This window comes from Acipenser ruthenus, chromosome 21, assembly GCF_902713425.1.
Source record: "Acipenser ruthenus chromosome 21, fAciRut3.2 maternal haplotype, whole genome shotgun sequence".
NCBI lineage: Eukaryota > Metazoa > Chordata > Actinopteri > Acipenseriformes > Acipenseridae > Acipenser > Acipenser ruthenus.
The window spans coordinates 9,849,600-9,877,288 of NC_081209.1; the positions used below are offsets into that span (position 1 = coordinate 9,849,600).

Genomic DNA, 27,689 nt, shown 5'->3' on the forward strand with positions numbered 1-27,689 from the left:
TTTCCATGTATTATAAATATATGGTTCTTCCGTATGGGCCAACACGGTTTGACTAGACTATGTAGACAAGTCTTTCTAAGAAGACATTACTTGTAGTCCAAACGTCTGTCAATGAATTGAGTTATTTTAGTATTTTTAAATTAAGCACTAACTTAGTGTTTAATGGTTATGGATCATTTTAACAATTAATTGCCCAGTTTGTGACATGAAAATAAACACCATCTTATTATGGAAGCCCAATTTTATTTTTTGGGGGAAAACAGTATATTAAATATAAAGACATCAGCAAAGCCACAAAGATATACAATAGCCACCATTAACATCATATTTATTGTTATTTAGTTGCTCAATGAAACATATACAGATATATACAATATGCGTGAATACAGAAGACTGCACTTTACGTATTATTTAAAAAAAAGAAAAAGAAAAAATAACACTCAATTTTATGAGTTATTGTCACAGTCTTCCAAACAATCATTTCAGAATTCAAATTCAACAAAAAGAAAATGTAAAGATTACAAGATTGCCTAACACACAGCAAATTTTATTTCTTATTTTACATGTGCAATACCGATACCTTTTTTGAAGAGAGTTATCTAGCCAGTATTGATTACCAGTGTTTGATCGGTTTTCTATGTGAACAACGTCAATATGTTTTTGGGTTACACAGACGGCAATAAGAACATAATTTGAAAAAAAAAAAAAAAAACTATTATCCTATTCCAAAGAAACCCCAAATTAACTAAATCCAACAACTACTGACTGGTACATTTCAGTGAGCTACAGTGGTTGTCTAAGTAGCAGGTGCACAACTAAGGGTATACATGTCTTGAACTCACGTGAACCCTGAAGCCACCAAATCAGATTGATTATTCATTTCAAAGAGCCATGCATTTTGAAAGGCAAGCAATCTATGAAGAGGTTGAAAGTGAGTATTGCTGTTCTACCCCCATGAACATGGGAATATGTTCTTCAGATCCATACAGGACTGTAAACTTTTAGGGCCATATTTTAATTTCCTCTATTCTTTAATTCCTGTAACTCCTGTTATATATATATATATATATATATATATATATATATATATATATATATTTTTTTTTTTTTTTTAAGAAGAAACAAATCACATTAATGTAACAAGATGAAAAACAAAACACCTTGAAAGTGCTTCAGAGAACTTTAAATATATTACTTAGTTGTTTGGTTCTAGTTTTGGAAAATTAACAGGTGTTTTAGATATTTAAAAAAAGGAGTAAATGCTTAATATGCCCCTTAAAGTCATAATCAAAATGTTTCTGCATACGCAAAATGAAAACTGATATGTACAGCTGATAGATGTTTTATTAAGTCCAATGGTTAATTCATTTTGGCCAACACTCCCTTTTAATAGGGCTATAATGTACCCAACACAACTCTATAAATATCATGTCATATAAATTTGTATAATTAAAAGGTTGGGCAATTTTACAGTTGGCCAACAAATACTTTATGTAACCCGATAGTGTATTTAAGTGATAGATCTTGGGGAGCAAACATATGTATATATAAAAAAAGAAATAATTAAAAATGTTTTAAAAATCCCCCAATGCAACTTTGCTCAATCGATAATTAAATCCGATAATTAAATACATGAATATAATTCTTTATTTCCACCAGCGGACATCCATCTTTTACACTTGCACCTATTGACATTAACCATTATTAATGCCACCCTTTGACAATAACATTGATGTACATCAAGTGCCAAGAACCATAATAAGGGGTTTATTAGTCCAGCTATCCCAAGAAAAAATTGAAAACGTAACACTGGTAACATACTGTGGTAGAAGTTTTTTTTGTTTGTTTGTTTTATATATAAAAAAAAAATGTTGAGGTTAACGGGTCTGAATGCCACTCTGCAGTTAGAAAAGTCCACCTGACTGTAGCGTCCATCTTCTTATTATTTGTATTGATTTGCTTTTCTTTCTTTTTTTATTTTTATTTTTTTAGAAAAAAAAAGAGTCATTTTAGTCAGGTCAGCGCTGCCACAAAGGTCCCGAAGCGGTTGGAGATGTCTGAGTGCAGTGACCTCCAGGGTGGCACTGGTGTCCGGCCCTTCGACTCGCCCATGTCTTCGTTACAGTGGACCGACAGACACTGAACATGGCTTCCATTCTGGCCCGCTGCAGAGGGTTTGTTCTGGGGTAGGTCTTGGGCTGCACAGAGAAAAAAAAAAGAAATGGAAAATTAGTAATGAGTACAACACAGTTCATGAAAACCTTTTTGATTGTTTAAAGCTGTATCCACACTGGACGCGAGTGAATAATTTAGAAGTCACTGCAGTCAAATGGGAGTATCCACACCAGCAGCAAGCGATGTCGCTTTGAAAATTTTCCATGTCACTAAAATAGAGCCTGTTTCTATTTTTTTTTTGTGCGACTGGAATAAAACTGACCAATCAGAAGCAAGGCTAACACCCTTGACACACGTCAAAACACACGCCTCAAAACATGTCACGCCTCAAAACAAGTCACGCCAAGTTAATCATGGACGACAAAAAATTAATTTATGAGGTGCAGCAGTATCCAGTATTATATGATTGCAAATTGAACGACTACAAAGACACCCAGAAGTAAGACAATGTCTGGGTGGCTTGCAGGCGGTGCATTTAGAGACATTTTCTTTCTGATTATGCATGTTGCATAAAATTAAGTTTATTAATAAGCAAAAATAAACCAGATCATACATGCAGTCTACATATTCAGCATTTAAATAAAAAAGTGCACTTTTGCTGGCTTTTAAAAATGACACAAACAGTCCCACATTCACATAACTTGAACATGTGACCCAATTTTAAGATGTGGCTTTTTTTTTTTGGTTTGTTTGTTTTAATGATAAATAATGTTTTGTTCATAAATTGTTCTGTGGCACAAATCCGTGACAAGAAGAAGGTCTTTACATACGCACAAAGTGAAGTTTTGTGGAGATTCACCAAACAAACAAAAATATTATCGTGGTCATACTGTTCTATGTGTTGTAAAACATTACCAAGCTCATACATAGTTTTGAAGATTATGAGCCGTATTTATAAAGCATTTTCTATCAAGTTCACCGGACTGTTTTAAAAGGAAAAACTAAATAAAAGTAAATAATAATACAAGGTAAGTGCATAATAACACAGATTATAATAATAATAATAATAATAATAATAATAATAATGTTGCACTTTAAAATACTTTAAAAACAAAACAAAAAATACTACGACTACAACTGTACAATTACTACTAATAATAATGATGATAACAATAAAACTGTTGGCTATATAGGGATGTTCAATAACTCATCTATAGATTTTACAAGTCCAACCTTTATTTTACAACAGAGCTGCCGGAAGTCAGGGTGGTAACCTTTTATCAAAACAAGACCTGTTTTGGAATGGGACAGCCCATCTCTAGTATGTCCAATAGGAATGCATGTGTTTATTTCCAGTCTTTTGGATCGTTTCCAAGTCCCATCTTGTGTGGATTGACATTCAGCGACTTCGCTCGCATCACTCTGTCCAGTGTGGATGCAGCTTAAGAGATTAGTTTATAGTCAAGTGTTGTTTAACATAAGAGAATGCTTATAAAAAGTCCCTAAAAAAAATTCCTTATTATTTTTGGAATAAAGCCCTTAATTTTCTAATACCATTAGAAAACTCAAGTCTATTTCAATATAACTGAGGGCCAATTCTATAACTTTTTAGAAAAAATATTTTGATTATAAATTCATGCAATAAATAGATGATTAATGATGATGCGTTTATCGAATCCACATAAAAAAAAACAATCCACAATTGAACTTAGATACTTTAAAATAAGTTTCAATTCACATGTTTGTAAAAATAAATGATCATCATACATCTGGCATTACTTCAGTGGAATTTCATAGGAAATAATATTTGATAATTCTGTATATCATTTAATCTGAATTTCCACTACTTATAACCCAATATTCAGTTGATATCCTTTTTATTGTACAAATGCAACATGAAAAGCACCAAAAGTATGACTTGAATGATACAAGTGAGTCCTGCAATACTTTCCAACATATGTTGTGTGTGCTGTTCTTTAGAAACACAGGCACATTGGCAGCAGGTGACACACAGAAGACACACCTGTTGAAAGAGGCATGCTGAGACTGGTAGTACTGAATATATACAAGCCAATGTAAGGAACTGGCACCAGACATGTGGCAGGTTACCAGTTGCTTTGTGTATGAAGGACCCCAAGCCACTCAACATAATATTACCATTTCTTAAGCCATCAGCTCAAAGGAAGGTGCCCTTATTAACTCTTGCATAACACTGGCCACTTCTCTAGCTGTGAAGTATTTATGCAAACCTAAGGACCCATCTGGGCCTTCAGGTTGAAGCCTACTGTGACATAATTGTCAAACTCTGATGCTTAGAAGTCAAAACCATTGATCTCTGCTGGGGTTAAACAATGTTTCAACCCCCATTAATGTGCCAGCATTATAAAAGGCTTACTGAACATACAAATCCAAGAGCAACCTCCCATTTATTGAGCACTTAATGTATTGCAAAGTGAAATCCACTTATTTGTTTGCTTGTTGGTATTATTGCTATCCTGTTCTTTCTTCTACTGCATATCTTACTGCACTTCCAGTTAAACCTGGGCATACTGTATTTATCTACTAGCATCAACGTTACTATAACAGTTTAAAATCTCCTACCATTGCATGCAGTTACAAAACAAAATACAACTGGAGACTAGAAACAAAATGGACTGTAAACAAAGTGCAACTATGTAGCAGTGTATAGATGGATTACATTTTGGTGTAAAATCATGATTGTGTGACACTGCAGCTTTAAGAAAAATAAATGTATAGCCATCTGGCTTCAAAAATCCTAGTTGTCAGTGAAGAAAAGGACAACTAAACGCAATTCTCTTGTGAGACTTAACGTTCCACCCAACATGGGGATTCTTTCTTTGTTTCAGCCACACATAGCCAATGTTGTATAAATACTTTAGGTCCAACCACAAGAGCATCTGTGGTATTCAAAGAGAACTGTGTTTTTGCATGCAAGCACTGCTGTGCAAGTACTGCTAGAGAGACATGCAGCTCCTTCTCACTGGGGCTTAGAAGAGCCACATAGGCCATGCTGAATGGTTTCTATAGGGACTTTTTCACCAGCAACTAAAATGCTATTCAAGCCAATGTGTGGTTTTATCTATTTGTATTGCTTTTCAAGTTGTCAGCAACTATGACTTACCCACTTGGGCTATCCATTTTCCACTTTTCTGCGTTCTAAGATAAAACACAGTCCTACCAGGTATCAAAAATGCATACAGTGGCATCTTTCTGAACTGCTAAAGAAATCAAAAGATTGCCAAAGTGTAATGGAGATTGATGCCATTAACAGCCTGTGTCTATGACTAAAAACTGCTGGTACGAGGTGAAAATTAATACACGCAGTATCTTCGCAAGATCGATGACTAGAAATTGCTAGCATAAACTATATATACAAATATAACTTGTCATATATACTTTTCTTCAGAATTAAGGCTGCAGAATTAAGGCTGCAGTAAGCAGGCTAAAGAATGCTGAGGCTCATTCTAGTTTAATAAAATATAAAGCAAACTTGTTTAGGTGCATTGATATATTAATATAGTATATACTCTCTGTAAGTCGCCTTGGATAAAGGCATCTGCTAAATAAACAAATAATAATAATAATAATAATACTGCATGGAAGATGATGTTTTATTACTTATCTTTACTAATTTTATTCAATGGAATTTGTGTTTCAAAAAATGTAAACACTGATAACCTCCTACTGCTGCAGGGTCACACAGTACCTTTGGCTCGATATCAATACATGTGTAAAAATGCAGAGAGAAGCAGAGGGAACTACAATTCATTTCACAGTTCCTCAAACACAAGGCATTAGCTCAGTTAATCTGTTATCAGGAGACATTTGGAAGGAAAGCCTACAGCTTCATGTGCCAAAGTGCAGAATCCCCTTGTACTTTCCTGGTTCAAATACACACTGCTGCAATTGCACTGCAACAGATTACAATGTTGCTAAGTATTCATGAAAATATTCAGGGTCAATACTGATGCCAAATATACTGTTAAACCCTCTAATTGAAAACAGTGGTCCACAAACCAATTACAGACAGTGTTTAAAAAGTGTTGTTTTTAAGACTGATTCACAATGTATGAACGGACATGGTGTGCAATCTTTTTTTAAGCATTTTCTCTTATGTTTACAAAATAAGAGAAAAACGGATTACATTTAGACCAAAATATAAAGACATTACCAGTTTAAGTCTAATATATCCATCCATAACTTCACTCAATCATTCTGCAGTAAAATGATAAGAACTCAAGTGTACACTGATGAAGGCATGTTTTGGCTACTTGTCTTAGTCTTACCTTGTAAAAATACACTGGTAAACAATAACGGATTGTAGAATGTCCTACACTATTACCATTTCCCAAGACATGTAATGAAGAACAGATATTTGTAACAAATATAAACCAACTCCCAAAGCACAATACAATACACATGTTATTCGGCTGAAGCCTGTTAGCAATCCCAACAACCTAGAATTTACAGTCAGGTATCCTTTTAAAAAAAAAAACCCTTAGTGTACTTTGCAGTCTAGTTATTTACAGCAGTTTGGCCTCTAACATCAACACGGCTACAAAATTGAGCCTGGGGATCCTTCTAAAAACGTCCTACTACCAGGCCTCCTACAGGAGTGTTAAACCAAGGATTATTTTGTTGGGGTTGTAATGCATGTGCAGCTGGCTTCTGCACTTTAGTACTATCAGTTTGAGTTCCTGTAGATTTTAGCTTGTGCATTTAGGGCAGTGCTGAGCTGTGAAAGGGCAGCGTTAAAGTATCGTCTGTACGTGCCTTTGTCCTGTCACAGCTAGTGCTGGCCAGGGCATAACTAGACACTGGTGTCAGCGAAGCGCTATCCAGGGAAAGCAATAGGAAATGCATGACTAGGCCTCTGCTATTATTTATTTTTTAGAGGATTGCTTTACAGTAAATAAGTCAGTTAGTCGCAGTTAATTAAAACAGCTTGATTTAAAAAGCCTGAATGAGGTTTTTTTTTTTGGTTTTTTTTTTAAAGATTTTTTTTTTATTGAATACTACTACAACTACAGGACAACTGATAACTATGCTGACTTCAATAACCATCTTTATTATTGTTGTTGTTATAAGGATTATTATTATTATTATTATTATTATTATTATTATTATTATTATTATTATTATTATTATTATTATTAATCATAACTACATATTCATAATTATCAAACATATAACTGGAATATTTTCAGAAATTCAGTGACAAACATTTTGACTTTCTTTTTTTAGTATTTCTAAATTCAGCACTATTTGAGTGTTTAACAATTACGGATGAGAATTTCTGTAATTCAAATTCTGCAATTAATAATACGCTCCTCACTTATTTACAAAGACGGATTCACTTAGACTCTTATTAAACTGCCACCAGTAACACCAAGCCAACAACGACAACATCAACATGGCTTTGGTTGTGCTGCATCTGCTCACACACAGCCCTGCTCTGGTAAAGGTCAGAGCCCAGACTGTTTCGACTCCTCTAGATTTCAGCCGGCCCGAGGAGATTGGAAGTGACGGGCAGGAGGTGAAGATCTCTGGAAAGCCTGTGAGCCGGGGGGCTCGTCCCTTACACTTCCCTGAGTGGCCTGACAAAGCGCCAGCCCCTGCTCTGCGCCGCGCCCTGGCCTATTCATTGAGCACAGCATGGGCCCAGCAGGCAGCGGCCCATCCTCAATAGCTAGCCATGCGTTCAGCAGAGCCCCTGACTGCCAGCCACTGAGCCAGCAGCTTGCAGCCAACCAGGGCCAACGTATTTCCTTTATCCTTAGAATTATTATTAGTTGTAGACTACTACAACTAATACGACTACTACTAATAATAATATTACAAATAATTAAACTACTAAGACTACTTTTCTGTGGTACATTTGTTTTATACCTCCAGCACAGTTTTTTGTATCCTTATTGTATACCCAGTTAGCAGGCTAATTTACAGTATATTTCACATACACTATATTCAATATACAGTATATGTAGCCGTCTTTAAACAGGTTCTCTGGACTGGCACAAGCTGCGCCCTCCACTATATAGCAATAGTCTACGATAGTGAAAGACTAGAGGTTTAAAAACTGCAATAGGAGTTTCCCCGCTGCTTCAATAACTATCTTGAAAAACACTGTACTTACTTACTGTATCTTTCATATACACTATACTGAATATACACCCCCCTCTCCTTCTAATACATTATCTGGACTGAGACAAGCTGTGCCCTGCATAATCACAGTTAGCCAACTATTAAAAATAGGAAATTACGTCCTTTGATAACATCCTATCCAAAAAGGTGATCTGAATAGAGGGCATCTCATAAATGGGGTCAACTTTTATATTTAAAATGCTCGACTGTTGCTTTCTACACCTTCCCATTTACTGCTGTGTCAATTACTATATTCAAAATAAAACTTCAATGTTCCATACAGTGGGCGATTGCGCTTGTGCATTAAACTCAGCTCCTACACAAAGAAGTTAGAAGCAGAGAGTGGTGGAAATGTATCAATTGAACTCTACTACTAACTTTAATAGCTGTGGTGTTGTTTTTCTTTTCTTTTTTTCTCCGTTGTTAACTTGAAATATCCTCCCAATCCTCTTTGGGGTCTCCAATGTAATCTTGTTTTGTTTTTCCCCCAGAAGTTGCAAACTCCAGCTAGCAGCATTTACTGTGACTCCCTAGCAAATTTTCTTCCCTAAAATCAAAAGGAGTGCAGTCAATCGCACCGCTCCACACAGCGAAAGACATACTACAAAATAAAGAAGCAATTTACATGTCAGCATGCTTCATTTACACTGCAGCTACAGGCAGGCAATTCCTATTACAAGCTCAAAGCTAAATCTCTATTATTTGGACTGCATTTGGAGATGTAAATGTGACTGGTGCTCTCCCATGTGGAATGGGACAGATTGCATGTCTCATACCGTTTATGATATATTCACTCTAAATAACTCATTAGCTACATTTCTGTGAATAAAGACGGTTTTGTTGAATTAAAGTTTAATAGTCATGGAACTGCCAACAACTATTGTTTGGTTTCTTTACCAACTGTCTAGAAATATTTCATCAATAGCAAACCGTAATTAATCTGATGTTTTTAAATCAAGTCAAAGCTGTGTGTGCAGGGCCCAGTATTCAATAAAGAACAAACTGTGGATTATCGGTCTAGCTAGCTGTCAGTATTAGCAATAGACAAACAAATAGCATGTACTTTTTCTTGCTATTCTGAACTATTTACAGTTTTATGTATATGGCCATGTATAGTATATGTCAGTATATATGTGACACAGCTACATGCAATTTACATGCTTTAAATACAATTGAGAAATACTAAAAGCACGGTTCTTCACACTGAAAAATGTATTACATTTATTTTAATATTTCTGAATTTAACACTGTTGAGTGTTTAATAGTTGTATTTTATATGCAATAGGCTTTATTTTTAACTAAAGATACATCAATCCTCACATGGCAAGGAATTAGCCAAAATGTTAGTCTCCTTTGTCTTGTAGTTTTAGTATGAATTTAGTTTGAAACTCAGTAATCCAGTAAGTGCTGCGACTGTTGACTACCAGGACATACTGAACAACTGGAACTCCTTTTTAATATTAGTCTGCCTCATTTGCTTATTTGCAAAGGATATTATTACACAACCAAAGCTGTGGTTCTTTATTTTAACGCCTTAATTGTCATTCTGTAAATATATATACTGTATATATATATATATCATTTTTAGTCAGTATGAATGTGAATGATAACAATTTTCTAAAATATTAAATATTGACACTAGATTTAAAAGGCTGGGTTTACTATTGAAATGTGACTATAAAATCATTCCATAAAATTAAATAAATATATACATAGCTTTAGTTTTAGGTGTAAACTGAGTTTTTTTGTTACTGCATATCATAAGAGTCTGCATTTATTATTTTTTGTATTCTGTGAACGTCAGCAGAAATCTGTACATCTGAAATTAATCAAAGTGTAGTAAGTATAAGAAATCAGCTGGAATCGTAATATGTCTGATAAATATCTAATTCCAATGATCCTGCAAGTAAATAATATCTTGAGTGGAAAATGAAAACATGTCTGGGTACTATAAGCAATTTTACCACGACCAAAATACCTTTACTACCTTTTTAGAAAATAACACTGGTGAACATTCAGTCTAGGCGTTAACACTGTAAATCCTTATAGTTTTAATGATTCAGTTTAGGTTCAGGGAAAAATCAATATCATTTTTATTAAGGTTTAGCTTTTAATCTTTTTATACAGGAAGTTAATGTACTACCCCAATCCCAATAAAGACTATGTCCATATCAAGCACACGCACATGTAATTTGAAGTATACTTATGTCAACCTAATTTCTAGTGTTTTCTTAACACAATGCATTTGTTTGTGACTGAATGCTACTGTAGAATTATAAATAGTACTTCATAACACATGACAGTATTTACTGTGCTTTTACTGAAAGGCTCAAATACAACATTTAAATAAAGCAGAAAAATAAAAAAAATCTCAACAACTTCAAGCCCATAAATTATTTTTTAAAGCTTTGAAGAGCAAGCCATTACCTTAGCAAAACTAAAAAAAAAATGTAATGATTTGAATAAAACAGCGCACACTTGAGCAAAAACCTCAATAATCTCATTGTGAATCGTTGTAAAGACAGTCGCCCTCTAACGGTTTCAGTACTTTCATAACACAGTTCGAATTTCTCTCGGGATAGTCTTTTGACATAACAATTTGAGACTCACAACTTCCAACAGGTGATAGCTTTTCCATGCACAGTGCTGAAAAACAACAAACAAACAAACTTATCAGAGACGAGGGAATGATTTCGTTTTTGTCTCCTCTCCCCTTTTTAAGCCCCCCAGAGTGTTAGGTGTCAGCCCAGGGCTTGTCGGGTAAGCCTGTGGGTATGACAACTAGCCTTTCTGCCTGAACGCTCCCTGAAAGGGGCCCTCTTCCCCATCCCTATTCCCAGGCTCAGCGGTCCTGACGTGAGGTTACAGCCTTTTTGTGTGCGTTTCTTTTTAAGACACAGTTAACCCATTCAACTCCCTCTCCAGTCTGGAATGCAAAGCATTGTTTAACCCAGCTTCCATTGAATATCTCACCACTTGCGGTCTCAGGTGCCTAGCGAATAGACACAGTTAATGCATTCAGCTGTAGAGATTATCGAGGGGGGGGGGGGGGGGATAAAGTCAGCCATCAATTTAACTTTCCTTTTAAATATTGTTGTATAACAATTGTCTTCTTTTTTTATTGTTACTATTACCATCTTAAGAAAAAAAGCAACAATTAGATAATGATAACCAAACCAATAAGATGAGTGACATATTGCTATGCTTATACCTGACAGGCACCAAAGAATTTTTCCAAGGTAAATCTCCATGCTGCTTTTTACTCACTCTTGAGTTTCTCATACAGTAACATTATATAAAACTAAAAAGTGTTTCTGTAACCATTGTGCACATATTGCTGCCTTGCAGATTGTATTCCAAGGATTGTGCAACAGGCTGCGATATAAAAAGCAAAGGTACAGGGGCGCGTCTTTGTATATGAATGTCAAAGAAGCAAGTTGATACATGTGGTCAGTATATATATATTTATATGGGCTTATTTTGCATTTTAAAGTATCATTTTATCATGCCCTTCTGATCACTACAATAGTTACATGACAACTTTTCAAATAACCACCAACACCATTTGTATCACTTTTCATAACACCATAACAAATAATAACTTTGAAAAGTTGCCAATTCCAGCCAGGGTTGTCACCACGAATTAAACAATTGCGGTTGTCTTCAGTACTACATAAGATTCATTATCACACAGGTTTTGCCTAAAATCTGTTAAATTATCACTGCAATACAACTACCTTACTCCAGAGCCTGACAATTCAGGAAGCTTACTAAAGACCCTCTCCTTTGTGCAGGGTCTGGCCATTCAGGAACAGCTTTGCTTGTTTATTTTTAGATTTGTATATACTCTTCTATGTAACATCAATATGTTTAACTGACTGATTTTCAGTTTTTTTTTTAAAGCCTGTGCTATTTAAGATTCAAATATCGTGCAAAACTTTACTCTCAGACTCTTGTGATGTGAAAGTACTGCCACACAGCGGGGACGAGTCTTTGTGAGTAAACAAGGGTATATATATATTTTTTTTCTTTTATGTGAAAAAAGATGGGCATCGTCTATAATGAAAAACAGTTGAGAGCTAGGGCTCAACGTGCACCGAGTGCCTCAGGCATTAATTCAAATAGGTCTTCTGATAGAGGGGGCTTTAAAACTTCACCATGCAGGAGCCAATCAGTATGAAGAAGTGGAAAAATATGTATCAACTTTATATAGTTTTTTTTTTTTTTTTACTGGGACAGTACTGGGAAAAATTACCATGTTTTTGTTCATATAAGAAATTCTAAATTTCAAAAGGAAACCAATGCACAAATTACATCTGAAATAAATCTATATTATCTAATGTTATGGGGTTTACTCCCAATAGATTATTTTAATGTAATATGGTAAGGATTATACTTTTGTTTTCCAGATAATTCCAAAATAAATATATTTATTTATAGCCATATATATTTTATTCATTCTTTAAAATACAACAAATTCTTCCACAAATATTGAGAATGACTTCTACTTGAAAAGCTGGTGTAAAAACAGTAATATTTGCATATCAGAACTTAAATAAATTAACCCTTTTCAAACGTATTATTGTTTTCCCTTTTCACATGAGAGCAAACAAAACCTACAATTGACTTACTGACTCATTAAACAAGTACTCAATAGAAAGAAAAATAAATCTAATCTGAGATTGCAGGTAGGAAAACACCTGCCTAAAACCTACAGTATGTAGCTGGATCAAAATCTTTCTTAAACCAACATCTAGCAAATTCTTAAGCCACGTTTGAGTATGTGTTTACAGTGCAAGCTACTCGATTGAATTGTTAAACTACTTAGAATTTCCTGCGGTAAAAAAAAGCCCAATAGCTACAGAATTTGCAAGTCAGTGAACTGTCAAACAGAAGTATAATCTAGTTTACACATTAGAAAGCTCAAAATGATGTACAACCCCCTTAATAAAACCATGTGCAGTCACTGCTCTTGTGTATGATATAATTATGATTTTTAAACTTAACTCATTAACTCTTCAAGATACACAGACCACTGGGAATCTCAACACATTTTGTGAACACGCAGACACACTCTGAAATTAATTAGAGGGAGGTGGGTGGGTATAAGACCCACAAAACTGTGTCCTTTGTATGTTCTAGAACTAACATGCTGGAGATATTTTTATATCAGATCAAGATAATATCATAAGATTATGTTTAAAAAAAGCTTACAAACCCTAACATGGGTGTTTTAATAAAATCACAATTGATAAAACATGCAGTTATATTAGGAAAAACCACAGTAGAGCAACAACAAGATGGAGATGTAAGCCAAAACTATAAGAAGTCAAGCAGACACACTTTCCTTTCATCAGACTTACAAGGACTTACATTTCTTTAATAAAGTGTATTGTGCCGTTACATATCTATTAAACTCTCATAACAGCCAGGGTAATAACACTACTTATAACACTGCCACAATAAATCCCATATAATATCCTTCATTAAAGACAACTAAAAACTAAGACAGCTAAAAGTGTGTTACTTAAATACTTGCCAAACAGCTGTCAACATATTGCACAATACACCACAATTTATAATCCATAAACCATAAGAGTAAAATACAAAAGCTAGCATCTATTGTAATCCACTTTCCACTAAAACACTAATATATGATATAAACTTAGCGAAATGCTTAGAGCCCAAAATTTAAATAAGAATTTAGTAGCTTTTAGCTATTAAGATATGGACTGACAGACACAGATTTGCTACTGTAATTCAAATAATGTTAAACATAATCCAAGCACTTTACCAATAGCCTTTTTTCATACAGACTCTCCTACATAACTAGAATATGAAAGAGAAACAGTATTCACTAAAGGAAATTTTGCATCGCAACCCAATAAAACAATCAGTAGTTTACTAATGAACAAGTAAAAATCTTACCAGATTATCAAATCGTAGCCTAACACACTGCCTTGTGAGTCCAACTACTAAATATTTTTCTTAAAAAAAACAAACACTAAAAGTATGCTACCAAAACTGTGGACGCCACTTCAAAAATCTCCTGGAGCTATTTTGTACATCACATAACAAGGTGAACATAAAAGATGAAGGTGATTCTTACATCACACTACAATTCACTGACACTGTAATTGAGTATTTATATTCAGAATAAAAGAGCAATTTAAATGTGGCGCTGTCTTACTGGGTATATCAAGGGCATTAAAACAGGTGGCTTTTCACTAGTAAATGACCTACTACTGTTCTTTAATCCTGATTATTTAAAGGATCACAAAAGCTGGCTCATGATGTGTTTAAAGCCGGAAGCCACAGGTGTCTATAAATTTAAAGCCCCATTTTCCAGGAGCGAACACTGACAAAGGTTAGATCTTTTCCTCTGCTGGCTCTTTGAGTTTGATGTCCATTGCAGTCCCCTCCGGACAATTACTAGGAAATCTTAATTAAGTTCTAAAAAAACAAAAGGCAATTTTCTTCAGGAGCAAGTCAATAGTCTGCATGGATAAAGCCTTTCATCCATTAATTGAAGTGAGTTGTATTGTAGTCTTCTAAGGCTTGGCTGCTGCTGTAAATAGTCCTTCCTTGACACCAGGCCACCCCCAGTTCTCACTTTAATATTGATGAGAATATTAATGACATTTTTAATGCAATATCTATCATTTTTTGCAGAAAAAGTATTATTACATTATTGTTTTTGTTGACTGACAGTAAAAACGCCATATGTGCTGTTTAATTGTTGCTATCAGTTTTCATATCTCAATGGCTTACAGGCATTTTAAAATTCAAACTGTGCTTAATAATATAAATGAAGTAATGATATTTAGGTTCAAAGAAAATTGTTATTAATTAAGAAAACTGAAATTGTTCACTTTGTTGCAATAATAATAACACTAATAGTATTATTTGAGTATACAGTATGCATCTAGCCAACTGGGGTGGTATTAATACAACCAGTAACACACTTTAATTTACAGGAACATGTATGCACGCCAAAGGCTGTTTCATTTTTAAAATGTCAAATCACATTTCTTTAGAAATCTAAATGCTAACATGCTTACAAGTTGTCAGCACAAAATATCAATAAAACAAATGTGATTTCAATACATTCCCTAACCCAATATATTTCTTTGTTGTCATCCGCTCCCACACAAAGGAACAATTCTGATTACTTCATCTACCTAACAAGCAAGACCAGTGGGACTTTTCAGTCAATAAAAATGTTACAGTCCTATGAAATTATCTCCAAATCAGTTTATTTAAAATACCTTGCCCCATTGCTTACCAGACAGCTACAAATAATAATCTACAATAATTTCAAATATGTCTGACACAAAATATATGTCATGCTGTGCACATCTGTTCCAAGTTCCAACTTTATTAACCTAAACCCATGTTTGACTCATTAATAAACAAACCTACTACCTTAATAAACAAAAACAGAACACCATTGTCTTGTTAACATACTCTTCATGAGGCTAACTTCACGTTAAACTAAGCTGTGTTACAAAATAACAGTTAATATAATTCTACTTCTACATAACGCTGGGTTTCAATTAAGATGTCTTATCTTAGCCGGGATCCACTTTTTATTATTATTTTATTTTAAAGAATAATAATTAAAAGCTGAAAATCGATATTCAGCTCCCGATGTTCGAAGCTGTCGGGGTTTCAGAGCACTTTCAGCAGCCTGTTCGTTATACTTCCATCCCCACGGGTGACTGAATTTGGACTATACCTGTAGGTGAGTGTTAACCTTGATGTAAACCATTCCTAAACACTCCACACAGGCAAAACATCATGCCTCCTGCACACACACCCAGAAGCCTTCTCCACTAATCCTCTGCCCTGGGCTTATTTAAACAGACAGCCAAGTGGTCTTCTTATTAGTTTGAAAAGCAAAATGTAGTATTGTGCCAAGAACTTTATGTAACAAATGCACGGGGGAGCTGAAGGAACATGTTTGATACGGTTGCAACTGAAATCGCAGGAGGTTTTTTGGTATGTCTAGTTTGCAGTAATAAGGGTTCATGATAAGAGGTTTAGGGGATGACAGTGGATGTTCGCTTAATAAATTAGTAAAACAACTTCCTAAGAGGCAGTGACCCCATATTGTGTTAAACGGGGGGGAGGGTTACATTGTTTAAAAGATCATTTGTTAAATGTTATCAGTATAATGACAACAAAAAAAAACACAATTTGGGGAAGTGTTGGTAATGTTTTGCTTCCTAACCTATGACAGAAAATTGATAACCTCCTACTGCTGCAATTTGTTACATGACTGGAGAATGTCTTTTTGGCTCACAGATTGGCATTGTGGCAAGCAGGTTTTAAGGAACACGCCCCTACATATAAAATATCTGTGGGAATGTAAACAAATAGGACTGCCAACAAGGCTTAGAAAAGAACGTTGTCTACGTTTTTAGTTCTTATATCATGTGGTTTGATGTTTAATCTTCTGAATGAGTGTAGGCTAAACTATGGACGGATATAGTAAGCAGACACTGAGGAATTATCATTTAGTGTCGTTGTTGTGTGATTTTGACAAGCAGCAGGGTGTTTTAACGGGTCATCAGAAAGCAATTGAAAATGTTTTGATTACTATAATATATTATACACGCTCTTGTGGTAGTTGGGCAAGACTGGCCAAAAAAAGGTCTGTTTGGAGGACCACAACTCATTAACGAACTGTGTATAACACTAAAAAGAGTTTTATACGTTATCCCCATTGTATTCTGCACTGGGAGTATTGCATGCTAATCTGTCCTCATAAATAAATCCACAGGATTAGTCCATTTGTCTTGGATGTACAGTTCAAATCAATGGAGAATATCGCATAGCTTATTTGGCAATTGTCGTGACTTCTACGGTTATTGTGAAATGTCCTTAAGCAGTCTAAAGTAGTGCCTTTTCTATATTAGGTAAATGTAATATCAATCATGTATAACTCAACGAGGAAATTAGCATTATGCTGGCACGAAAAATAATGAAAAACAGACTTCAGTATGTTTGTATACATTACACAAGCCGTTTGGTTTTAAGTTATAACTTAAATTAAATGTTCAGCTTTGCTCCGTTTAAAATATAGAAATCAAACAACAGGTAAAAGCTGTGTTCGTAATTCTTCAACCAAATTCTAGTGTTGTTTTTGGATTTAAAAAAAAAAGGTTTAGCCAGTGAATACGTGGACAGCGCACACTGAATGACTGCTATAGAAATTCTCTTCTTACCGAGTGACTTGGATGAAATATATAATTCCACACTTGCATAGACTTGTTGGTATAGTTTGTTTTTCAGCAACCACACCTATCGACGTTTTCTGACAGGTGCAGTCTTGGTTAAAACGGCAATGTGTTGATTTCCCTTTAAAATATAAAGTTTCCTTTCAGTTGCAGCAGGATACAACCCTAAGCAGCCATAACGTAACATATGTATTGTCCTTACAAAAATCATTCAGTAGTACCCAAATGCACATTATTCAAGACATCTGCATTGTAGCCTAGTATATATTATCTAAAAATGTAGTTATGTAACTTCTCCTTTTTGTATCTTATAATCCATACTGATATTATTATTATTATTATTATTATTATTATTATTATTATTATTATTATTAATAAACCAAACGCCAATGAATAAGAAATATAAACCTGTAGGAATGGTTTAAAGCATGATTCTTGATTTGACACATTTTCGAATTCATAGATTTACACCAAAAGTATGAAGTGTAAAATCGATTTGAAGAGTTACTACTCTTAACTAAATCGATTTTAATTGTCACGTCGAATCTTTAACTTTCGTAGTGAAAAAACTGATCTGATTTACGAAAACGCACATTTTATTTGCCAGCTCCGATATATTTTCAGTAAACAGTAAACATTTCCAGTAAACACATACAGATATTTATTTAATATACAGAGTTCATATATTCTATTAAATTAACATTTATTTTAGTTACTGATAATAGTATTAATCACCTTTAATTTACAGTTATGGTTGTATTTCAGCAGTCGAATGAACAAACTAAACGTTAATGTATTACCTGTAGGAAAACAATTATAGAGCATCTAATAAATAAAGTATGAAGTGTTGATGTGCGTGGTAAACAAACACCAATTCCGCTGGAAGGGGGCAGATCCCTTAAATGCTAAACGATTACTGCACCTTGAAAAAAAAAATCCATTCCCACCTGGGAAGCGTTAAATTACTTTTTTTTTTTTCTTAACCATTTTGTTGCCGGGTCCTTGAACCCTTAACAAGAAGTATTTCACACTAAAATAAATTATATTAATGGTTCACAATACAATTATATAAAATTATATAATCTTACTGAACCTATTTATCAAACAATTGATTACTGTAGTTTGTGTTTGTTTTAGGATTTAAATAGCATTACCAATTGCTGATGCGGCTTCCCGATCGTTTCCAGATGAAGGAGAACGCCGTGCAGGTATTTACATTCCGCTCGCCCCTTCTTAAAAAATGCCAGGAATCTCTCTGTCATTCTCCTAAAATGCTTCGACTGGTTCCGGCTTGAGGTGAACTCTTACATCTGACGGCAAACCAAGCTATTACACACACACACACACACACACACACACACACACACACACACACACACACATATATATATATATATATATATATATATATATATATATATATATATATATATATATATATGACATCGTATTTATTAACTAAAAATAAAAAGTTACCGTTAAATCAGTTATAATTTATGAAATAAACACTACCAAATGATAAAGAATGCGACCTTTAAGTTGCTACACAATTTGTGACTTAAGTTTCATATAAATACACAGGAGCTATTGGTCATAAAATGGTGCAAAAAGAAACATCGAATGTTCCAGTAAATTAAAGCAGGTGTAAAAAGGCGTAATACATAGACCTAGTTAATTGTATAGCTTACTTAGGGCCTAAGTAAATTATGCGATTTGACTGTATCAAATTGTTTGATACCTTAAATAAGCGGTTTCCATAAATATTGGAATACTTTTCCGTGTACCTTTCAGTGAAAAAACAGTGCTATGGGCTTGACTTCGCATGCATGAACTTTAAATATTGATATTATATTATTAATTTTTTCAGTTTTCACGAAAATTCTCTCCTGCCTGTATTGACGTACCTACTCCAACCTACCAAGACTAGATTGCTACCAGCAAAAGTGGCACATGGATAACAAGTTGGGTTAATTGACAGAAATCAACTGCCCCTTCTATCTTCGCCAATTTTAACTGTTGATAAAACACCACACAAGCCCTCGTGAAAAGAGAGGCGTTTTCAGGCAGTGCAATTTGCTTATTTATTTGGTAAGATTTGTTATCCTCTGTGTAATCTTGCAGGTCGTTTACTGGGAGGCCCTGTCAATAGGCAGCAGTGCATTGAGCAAAATAAACGAGATTACCCACTAATGATAGCAGTTGATACTACCCAGCATATTGTTAAACGCGGGTTTCTAAACAAACACGAGCAAGCAGTAATTGTGCTTGTGCTATTTATCCCAAACCATAGTGTGTGTGTGTGTGTGTGTGTGTATATATATAATGAATGAGTGTACTGTAAACTTCCCATGACAATCTTGCACCTTTTTAAGATAGGTAAAAAAAAAAAAAACCCTTTGCTATGTGCGGCACTTAGAGGCGAATCTGACAGGAACTGTGATTTGTGCTAACAAGCTATCGATCGCGCCAGCCCGAGATGTTGTACACAAGAATTTAAAAAGAAAGGGGGAATGCGAACAGTGCAAAAGGGATGCTGTGCTGCTCCATTTAAAAATGGAAAAGAAGAGAACAAACCAATGCATGTCCTTGCACCAGGGCGAAGCGGCGAGAATGCTGATGCGCTGCACACGGTCTGTACTGCATGTTAAACACTCCGGCATTAATTCTGAACCCTTCTCTCCCCCCAGAGCAGAGCGTTAAACAGAACAAAGGAACAAGCAGCGGGGGCTACCTAAAATAGCATATCAAGAGCCAAATTATGTATGTCTACCCCCCCCCCCCCCGTTTTTCTACTGTACTCTCCTATCCCTCTCCACTTCTGTTTCACCGTTTTTAAATTAAAGGGAAGTTACAGCCTTAAAAATAAATCACCGTGATATCGAATAGAAAATAAATACAGGGAAAAACGTCGAATTATGTTGGCGCGCTTAAGTGTAAGCTATGATGCGCGGTACACAAATGTGATGTGCACTAACTCTGAAGAATTAAAAACACCGTTTGCGTTATCAAGCTTTACATAGTCATATATTGGAATAGCTAAACTTATACATTTACCATTTATAAAGATGAGCTATAGGAACCGCCAAAAACTGCACCGGCAAGAATTCTTAGTTACAAGCAATATTATTCCTAATGCTGTTTTTCAAGGCGAAATGAACAATAAAATTAAGGATTCATTTTAATGTGCCTGTTGTTTTATTAATGTGAAGCTATTTCCCAAAATATCACATATAATCTTTTTTTACTATTATTATTTTACAGTGGGCTACATCATGTGCATTGATAAAAGTACCTTACGTTTAAAGGGTTTGTTTTTATTTTGATACCCCGTTCCTTAACAGAAATCACGCATTTCAAATTTAATGTGCAAGGAAACCCAGTGAATGAATCATGACCACGAATCCTGTTTAGCAGATTGATCCCATTATGTTCAGGTAATTTACAGTACTGTTTACTGCTATAAACAAGAAGCCGATTTAGGTCTGTGTTATCCCTTTTTACACCCAGACAAGAAAGCACTGTACAACCAACACTAAAAAAGAGGTCGTGTCCCCATGTGCCTTGTTGAGAAATTAGTAACATCTATTACAAAAACAAAAACCCCAAATCATTATATATATATATATATATATATATATATATATATATATATATATATATATATATATATATATATATATATATTCTAAAATGTTATTTACATCTTCTAACGTATTTTTTAAATACAGTCCAGGATAATAATAATAATAATAATAATAATAATAATAATAATAATAATCAGATGTGAACTGTTAATTGCTTTCTAGGAGCCTGACCTGGGTAACGATAATTTGTTTCACTCCCTCGGTTTCTGCTTAATATACAAGTACCTTTTAAGGTCGTGTGCAGTGCTGACATGATTTCAGACACTGTTGATTCCAGTGTTATCTAGTGCTGTATATAGCCTGGTATCTTAAGAGCTGTTTTACACCAGGAATAATAATATTAATAATAATAATAATAATAATAATAATAATAATAATAATAATAATAATAATAATAAAGTAGTCGTAGTAGTAGTAAATATGAATCATGCTATGCTGTAATTTACTTACAATAGAACTAGAATTGATGTATATTTTAAAAACATGTAAAACGCAAACTCCTCTAAATTGTACCATAATCAAACTAGTAAGAAAAAAAAAGTATATGTTTAAACTTGGACAAATTAATACATTCAATTAGTGATATCTTAACTGCACGAGTGCGTATTTGGGGTATTCACTTTTAATTTAACATTGACAAAGGGGGGTGAGGGGCTAAACATTGATGGTTTTATTAAATACCTTAATCGCCAACAATGTGGTCGTTAGAGGTAAACTAATCCTGTTCTATTTAAACTGTTTCAAGCAATGCACGTTATCCAATTAGATTATCTGGAGTAATAACAAATACAAACCGAGATGCCAAAATGGCAACAGGAAAAGCAAACACCCCGCTGAGGAATTACATTTTCAATGCATTGGTTCTAAATGTTGCTTCTTTTTTTTTGGATCCTGAGATCAGCAGGTCTGCTGATTAATTAAGGTCTGACATACTGAATAAACTTTTTTTGTTGTAATTAATAGTTTTGTTTCTAACGTTTTTGTGAAGACAAGTAATTGTTCTCTAACCTAAAAACCATTGTTTACATCCAAACTAGTTCTCTGCAAATAAAAAGTAATTCCCACTAAAAATGCTGGTTAAGTCCCCTGACCTTCAGTCCCAGCGTTCAGCGAGGTTCACACCAGCATTTCAGACAATGATTATCCTACCTAACCTGCAGATAAACTCCTGTTAATTTACTGATAAAATACCCCCCTCTCCCCCCCCCCATCTCACACTCACTCTCTCTCTCTCTCTCTCTCTCTCTCTCTCTCTCTCTTATGAGAACAATTGCTGCTTTCTTTAGGAACGGGGCCCCACTCATATAAGCTAACTGCAGTCTGCATCGCTTTATTCCCGTCTGTCTGTTCAACAGAGAAATTACTAATACGCAAAACCTTTCCCAATTACTCAATAGAGAGCAGTATAATGTGCACAGGCCGCTCAAAAAGCTATGATTCCAAGAAGTCACAATTAAAGTATTTACCACCGACGAACTGTCCAGAAAAATAAACTATTAACAAACTTTATTCTTATTTACATATCTTGCAAAACAATGCCGTGAGCAGTAAAACTGTAAAAATGCGGTATGTAGGTTCCTATCAGAAAATTGTTTAGAATATATTTTACACAATTACCAGAACCATTGCTTCCAATTGCTTGTACACAAAAACGATGATTTTTTTTTAAATTATTATTTCAGTTGTTACTGTTTTAAGTAAGTCGACTTTATCATTTAGAACCGTCATTGCCTGCGGAAGGCATTGCATACAACCGTCACGAGTTAAAAAAAAAAAAAAAAGCCTCTTATCTATTAAAAGGAACACAGCATTTACCTTCTTTGTTGTTATTCTGAGGTTTTGTCTTTTCCCATGGTGCCATGGATTTGTCATCCTCCTGGCCCTCCATCAAGGACTTATCATTGGGAATATACCAGGTAGCATGTTGCTCTGCCATCAGTGAGTCAAGGTCAATAGTGCTCATTGCGTTTTTGCCACCGTCCGTGACACAATTGACCAACTCATTATCCCCGTTCTGGCTGGGGCAGTCTGGCTTTTTGTTCTTCATAGCAAGAGGCTGGTCTTCCGATATGCTGAACTGTTGCCTCTGGAGTTGGATCTGTGCTTGGAGGATCTCTAAAGGGTGAATCTCATCCTGCGTCGATGTGCTAGACGGGGTGCGGACCTGCTCCATGCCCGGTGTACCAGGGTGGCCGCCCCCAGTGCTACTGAGCCCATAGCTGTCTGGGGTAGAGGTAGTGTTATTTAGCATACCAAGACCCATTTGTTTCTGCCCGTTAAGCAGTCCATGGTCACCTCTCTGTATTTTTGGGGAGCTGGTGACCAAAGGGCTCCTGTTAGGTTTGGATATGTTGTTGTCTGAGCTAGAAGACACCTCATCTTCATTGCCATAATTTGTGCTCACATCATCTGGAAAATCAACATGAGGTGAGCTACTGTCCGATTTTGTTACACTTTGAATCCCACTGTCCAAAGAGGACATGAGGTCCGGCTGGTCGCTAAGCAGCAAGTCACTTCCCTTTCCCCAGGAGGGGGATGTGAGGGGCTTATCATGGGGGGTTCCACCACCCCGCTCTACAGCACTTGTTGGTGGGCCCTGCTGCCCCGGACTTACTACCGGGTTCCCGCAGTCAGAGGAAAATTTGTCAAAAAAAATTCCTGGGCTCACATGCCCACTGTCCCTTTTTCTTCTCCCCCTCCCCCTCCCACTCCCACTCCCTGTCACCGACTTCCCTTCGTTCGCTGGGGTTGCGTCCATATTGTAGTTTGGGGAGAGGTTAGCTTCGCCTTGGGTAGGCTGATTTGTGCCACTTTGACCTGAGGGCTTGCTGTTACTATTCCCAGCGCCAGGCATCTGACTGTTCTGAGAGGCACCGCTCTGGAAATATTCAGGCCCACTGCTACTGTTGCCAGTGGCTCCAGCATTCGTGCTATTTATGTCCTGCTCAGTTTGACTCAGCTTTCGCTTGCCTTCATTTTGGCTTTTCTTATTAAATGTAACATTGAGGTTAGGGGCACCCAGGCTGGCAATCATATTCTGGCAGGCTGTCGAAAGGGCAGCCAAGCAGCTCTGTCCAAACATGTTATCTTTTGCATTGGTCTTACTAAATGACCCCAGTGAAAGTGCCCCCAACTTACTAACAGAGGAGCGCTGGCCTTGCTGAAACTCAGATTGGGGAGGATAGTTGCCTGGGGAAGCATTCACACCTGGGGGGTTGTTGTGGGGAGCTCCTGGTCTGTTTGCCCCACTGAAAGGGAAACCCGACTGTGCCCCCATAGGGGGCGTGGGGAAGTCCGGGGGTCTTCGGTCTAATGGTGCATTTGGGAGCCCAACCCCAGCCCCGGGAGACTGCATCTGGGAGAGGTTGCCCATATTATTTCCAAACTGCATGCCAGGGGAATGCAAAGCCTGTACATGTCCATCTCCTGGCATCCTCATAGGTTCTTGCATGCCCATTCCATTGACCCCAGGCCGAAAGAGCATATTTGAGCCATTCTGCTGCATATTAATTTCATGTGGGCTGGCCTCCCCCGGTACATTGGAGGTGCCCATCCTGCGCTGCAGCATTTCTCCAGGAGGGTGGGGGCCTGGAAACCAGGTATTCTCCTGAGCCATGTGTGGGTTCTGGGAATCAAAGTTCGCCATCCTTCCCCCACTTTCCCTTTCAAAATTTGGCTGAGGCATATTTCCCACTTGGCCTCCGTGCACCATGCTGTTTTGACTGACATCTCCATGGTGACCCAACTGCTGGAGACTAGGCTGCCTCATTCTTTGCTGTTGGTTTCTGGAAGCCATTTGTTTAATCATCATTGCTGCATTTTGGCGTTGCTGCAAAGACTGCTGATCGGGGCCTGCATGCTGCAGAGGGGGACCTGGTGGGAACCCCTCTGGAACAGGAGGGGTAAACTCCCCAGGAAGACCAGGGTAGGCAGATGGAGATAAGTGGTTTTCCATGCCCGGCGGGTTGTGCATGTTGCTGTTCCAAGTAGCACAGTTCTCAGGGTTGTGGTTATTTGGAAAATCAAACCTCGGTCTCTTTGCCACATTCAAATAGGGAGTGTCAAAGTGTTGCAGTCTCTGGTTTGGTGGATGCTGAGGTGGCTGCTGCTGCATATTAAACATAGGATCACTGTAAGGATGCATACTTCTGTTCTCCAGTCTGTGAATGGGGTATTCAAACTGGTTATGTTGGCCTGGCATCATCACCCCGTTGTCTTGCAGGTTAGGGTTAGGAGCACTGGCCTCGGTAGGCGGTTGCCTAGGGATGGCTGGAGGACAAGAGTTTTGCCTGGCCAGCAAGCCCCCCTGCTGCTGCTGCATCAATGGATGCCTTGCGTTGATGCCAGGCTCCATTCCCACAGACATCTTTCGAGTGTTTCCAAACCTCTCAAAGAAAACGCCATGCTGCTGCTGGTGGTGGACTTTAGAGATGCCTGGCATGCCTGGTGCTCTTGGCATAGCTGGATTGCCAGGAAAGTTGCCACCGGGTACCTGCCTGCCAGCCCCGTAGTGAGGAAGCTGTGCATCAGATTCTGATGGGGAAAACACTGGCATATCAAAGTGTCCTGAAGGGGTCTCGCTGGGGTAACTGTATTCCAAGGTTTCCACACCAGCTTGAGCAGGCATTCTCCGCTGCTCAAGACTGTGGGCATCCGATGAAGTGGTGGACGGAACGCCATGGAATGAGGCAGCCCGGTTTGGTGATTGATCTAACGGGAGGCAAGGAGCCGGGACTGCGTGGTTGGTGGCTTGGGAGTTATGGTGCTGAAACTCAGGCATATTACTCGGCCGCTGGTGCCCAAACCCCTCACCTCCTGCTCCTTGATTTTCTGCCATGGGGTCAAAACCCTCCGCAAAGCCCTGCTGGGGCCCCATGCTGCTGCTGTTGTAGCCCATAAGTCGACCTCCATGCAGGCAAGATGCACTGGGATCAGGTCCACTGAAATTGCCCCCGAAGTGGGGGTGGTGTTGGTGGCCATGAGGGTGGTGGCCATGAGGGTGCCCGTGATGAGGTTGCTGGTTGTTAAAAAAGCTGTGCATGGGTTGCTGCTGCAGCCCCCCTGCGTGTATTTCATTATGTCCCCTAGGGTGAAAGCCGTACTGCTCCCCGTTTAGGTTCATGTTCAGTCCCAGCATTGGGGGCTCGTTTAAAGTGCCCATGCCTTGTTCCACGGCTCCAGGCGGACCTGAAGGGTGGAAAGTCGGGTTCTTGTAGTGGGCGCTCATGTTCAGTCCAGGCTGGTTAAAGTTTCTCTCTCCGTGGCCAACGTTTCTGCTATTGATCTGATGCTCAAACTGTTCAAGCCCAAACATACTTCTCCGGGTTCAATACCGCATGACAGCCAGCTTGCCCTGCAATAGCTGGTCTCGCAGAATATATCTCTCCCCCCGTGGGCAATTATTTAAAAAATACACAGTTTAGAAAAAAATCTAAAAAGGGGAAGGGAGAGATTTATAATAATAGAAAATAAATCCAAATATTAATAGTCGTTTTAAACGAATTCTTAAATGTAAAGTGTCTGTAAACAACTCACCATGCCGATTACATTTTGCGGCGCTGCAAACGTCTGTATCTCTCAATTGTATGTAAGCATTGATTTGTAATATTCTTATTGAAAAAAAAAAATTAAAATATGTACTTATACGCAAACACCACCAGTGCAGTACTCCCGTGTAACAAAGTTACAGTTCAGAAGGAATAGGATCCCGCTTTCGGTGAATAAATTCAACTTTGTAAAATCATGAAAACAAACAGCCTCTTTTTATGCATTTATTTATTTTTAAGTATTCCTGTAATTTCGTATTTTCCAGTATTACTCTTCGTTGCCCTTAGTAAAAGATAAAGTTTATTTATTTTTGTTGTTGTTGTTTTTTGTAATATGCGCTCATCTTAGTCCAAATTTGTATTTCAAAACACAGTGCATGGATGTGTAGTAAAACTTCAATGCATGAATACACTTTTGCAATGCTTCTGCTGTAGCCCAGATTTTCAGTCTTTATTCCAGGTGATCCGAGTTGTCAAAAGCCCCGTTGTCCGTACCTTGGGGTCTCAGTCAAAGCGTCCTTGTTACTTTCCACCCAGTCTTTCCGAAGCTGCACCTCTGGTGCAAAACGTTCTTATTAAATCTCAAAACGCTTGACCAGTTGTTTCCATTTTGCAACTGATCAATTGGAACAGTCATTTACACATATGACTTGCCAGTCTTTTAATTGGCGATATTTCTGTTTGATCGGCAAAAAACAAACACACACACAAAATATCCCTGTGTCAAAAAGACCAAGCAGCCGCTTTTATTTTTCCACTGCTGTGTAGATAGAGCCTTGATCATATTATCCGTGCTATTCTGGTGCCGGTCAGCTGCCGCTTATGTGCTCATGATCACTTGCAGAGCTCTTGTGTTCAGTGTCTCTTTTCCTCTTGACTCTTACTGATGTGCCCCCTCCAGTAGGAGGAATTCTGTGTGAGATCAGACTCTCCCTCGCTCTCACTGTGAGACCATCGTGCAGGATAAGCAGCAACAA

General features: G+C 37.0%; 1 protein-coding gene across 2 annotated transcripts; it reads right to left on the reverse strand.

Moving 5' to 3' along the window:
* Positions 1–1,099: 1,099 nt before the first annotated feature.
* LOC131699071 (transcriptional activator MN1-like) lies at positions 1,100–27,689 on the reverse strand. 2 transcript variants are annotated; one of them, XR_009308010.1, is made up of 3 exons: positions 22,982–27,689; positions 8,659–8,827; positions 2,084–2,198 (listed from the first exon to the last, which is right to left on the reverse strand). XR_009308010.1 is itself a non-coding variant. In XM_058994782.1 (2 exons), exons 1-2 carry the CDS (start codon positions 26,478–26,480, stop codon positions 2,014–2,016), a joined length of 3,684 nt encoding a protein of 1,227 aa, XP_058850765.1. In that variant the 5' UTR covers positions 26,481–27,688; the 3' UTR covers positions 1,100–2,013. The 2 variants fall into 2 exon arrangements, 1 of the variants encoding a protein (XP_058850765.1); XM_058994782.1 differs by lacking the exon at positions 8,659–8,827 and having other exon boundaries at positions 1,100–2,198; positions 22,982–27,688.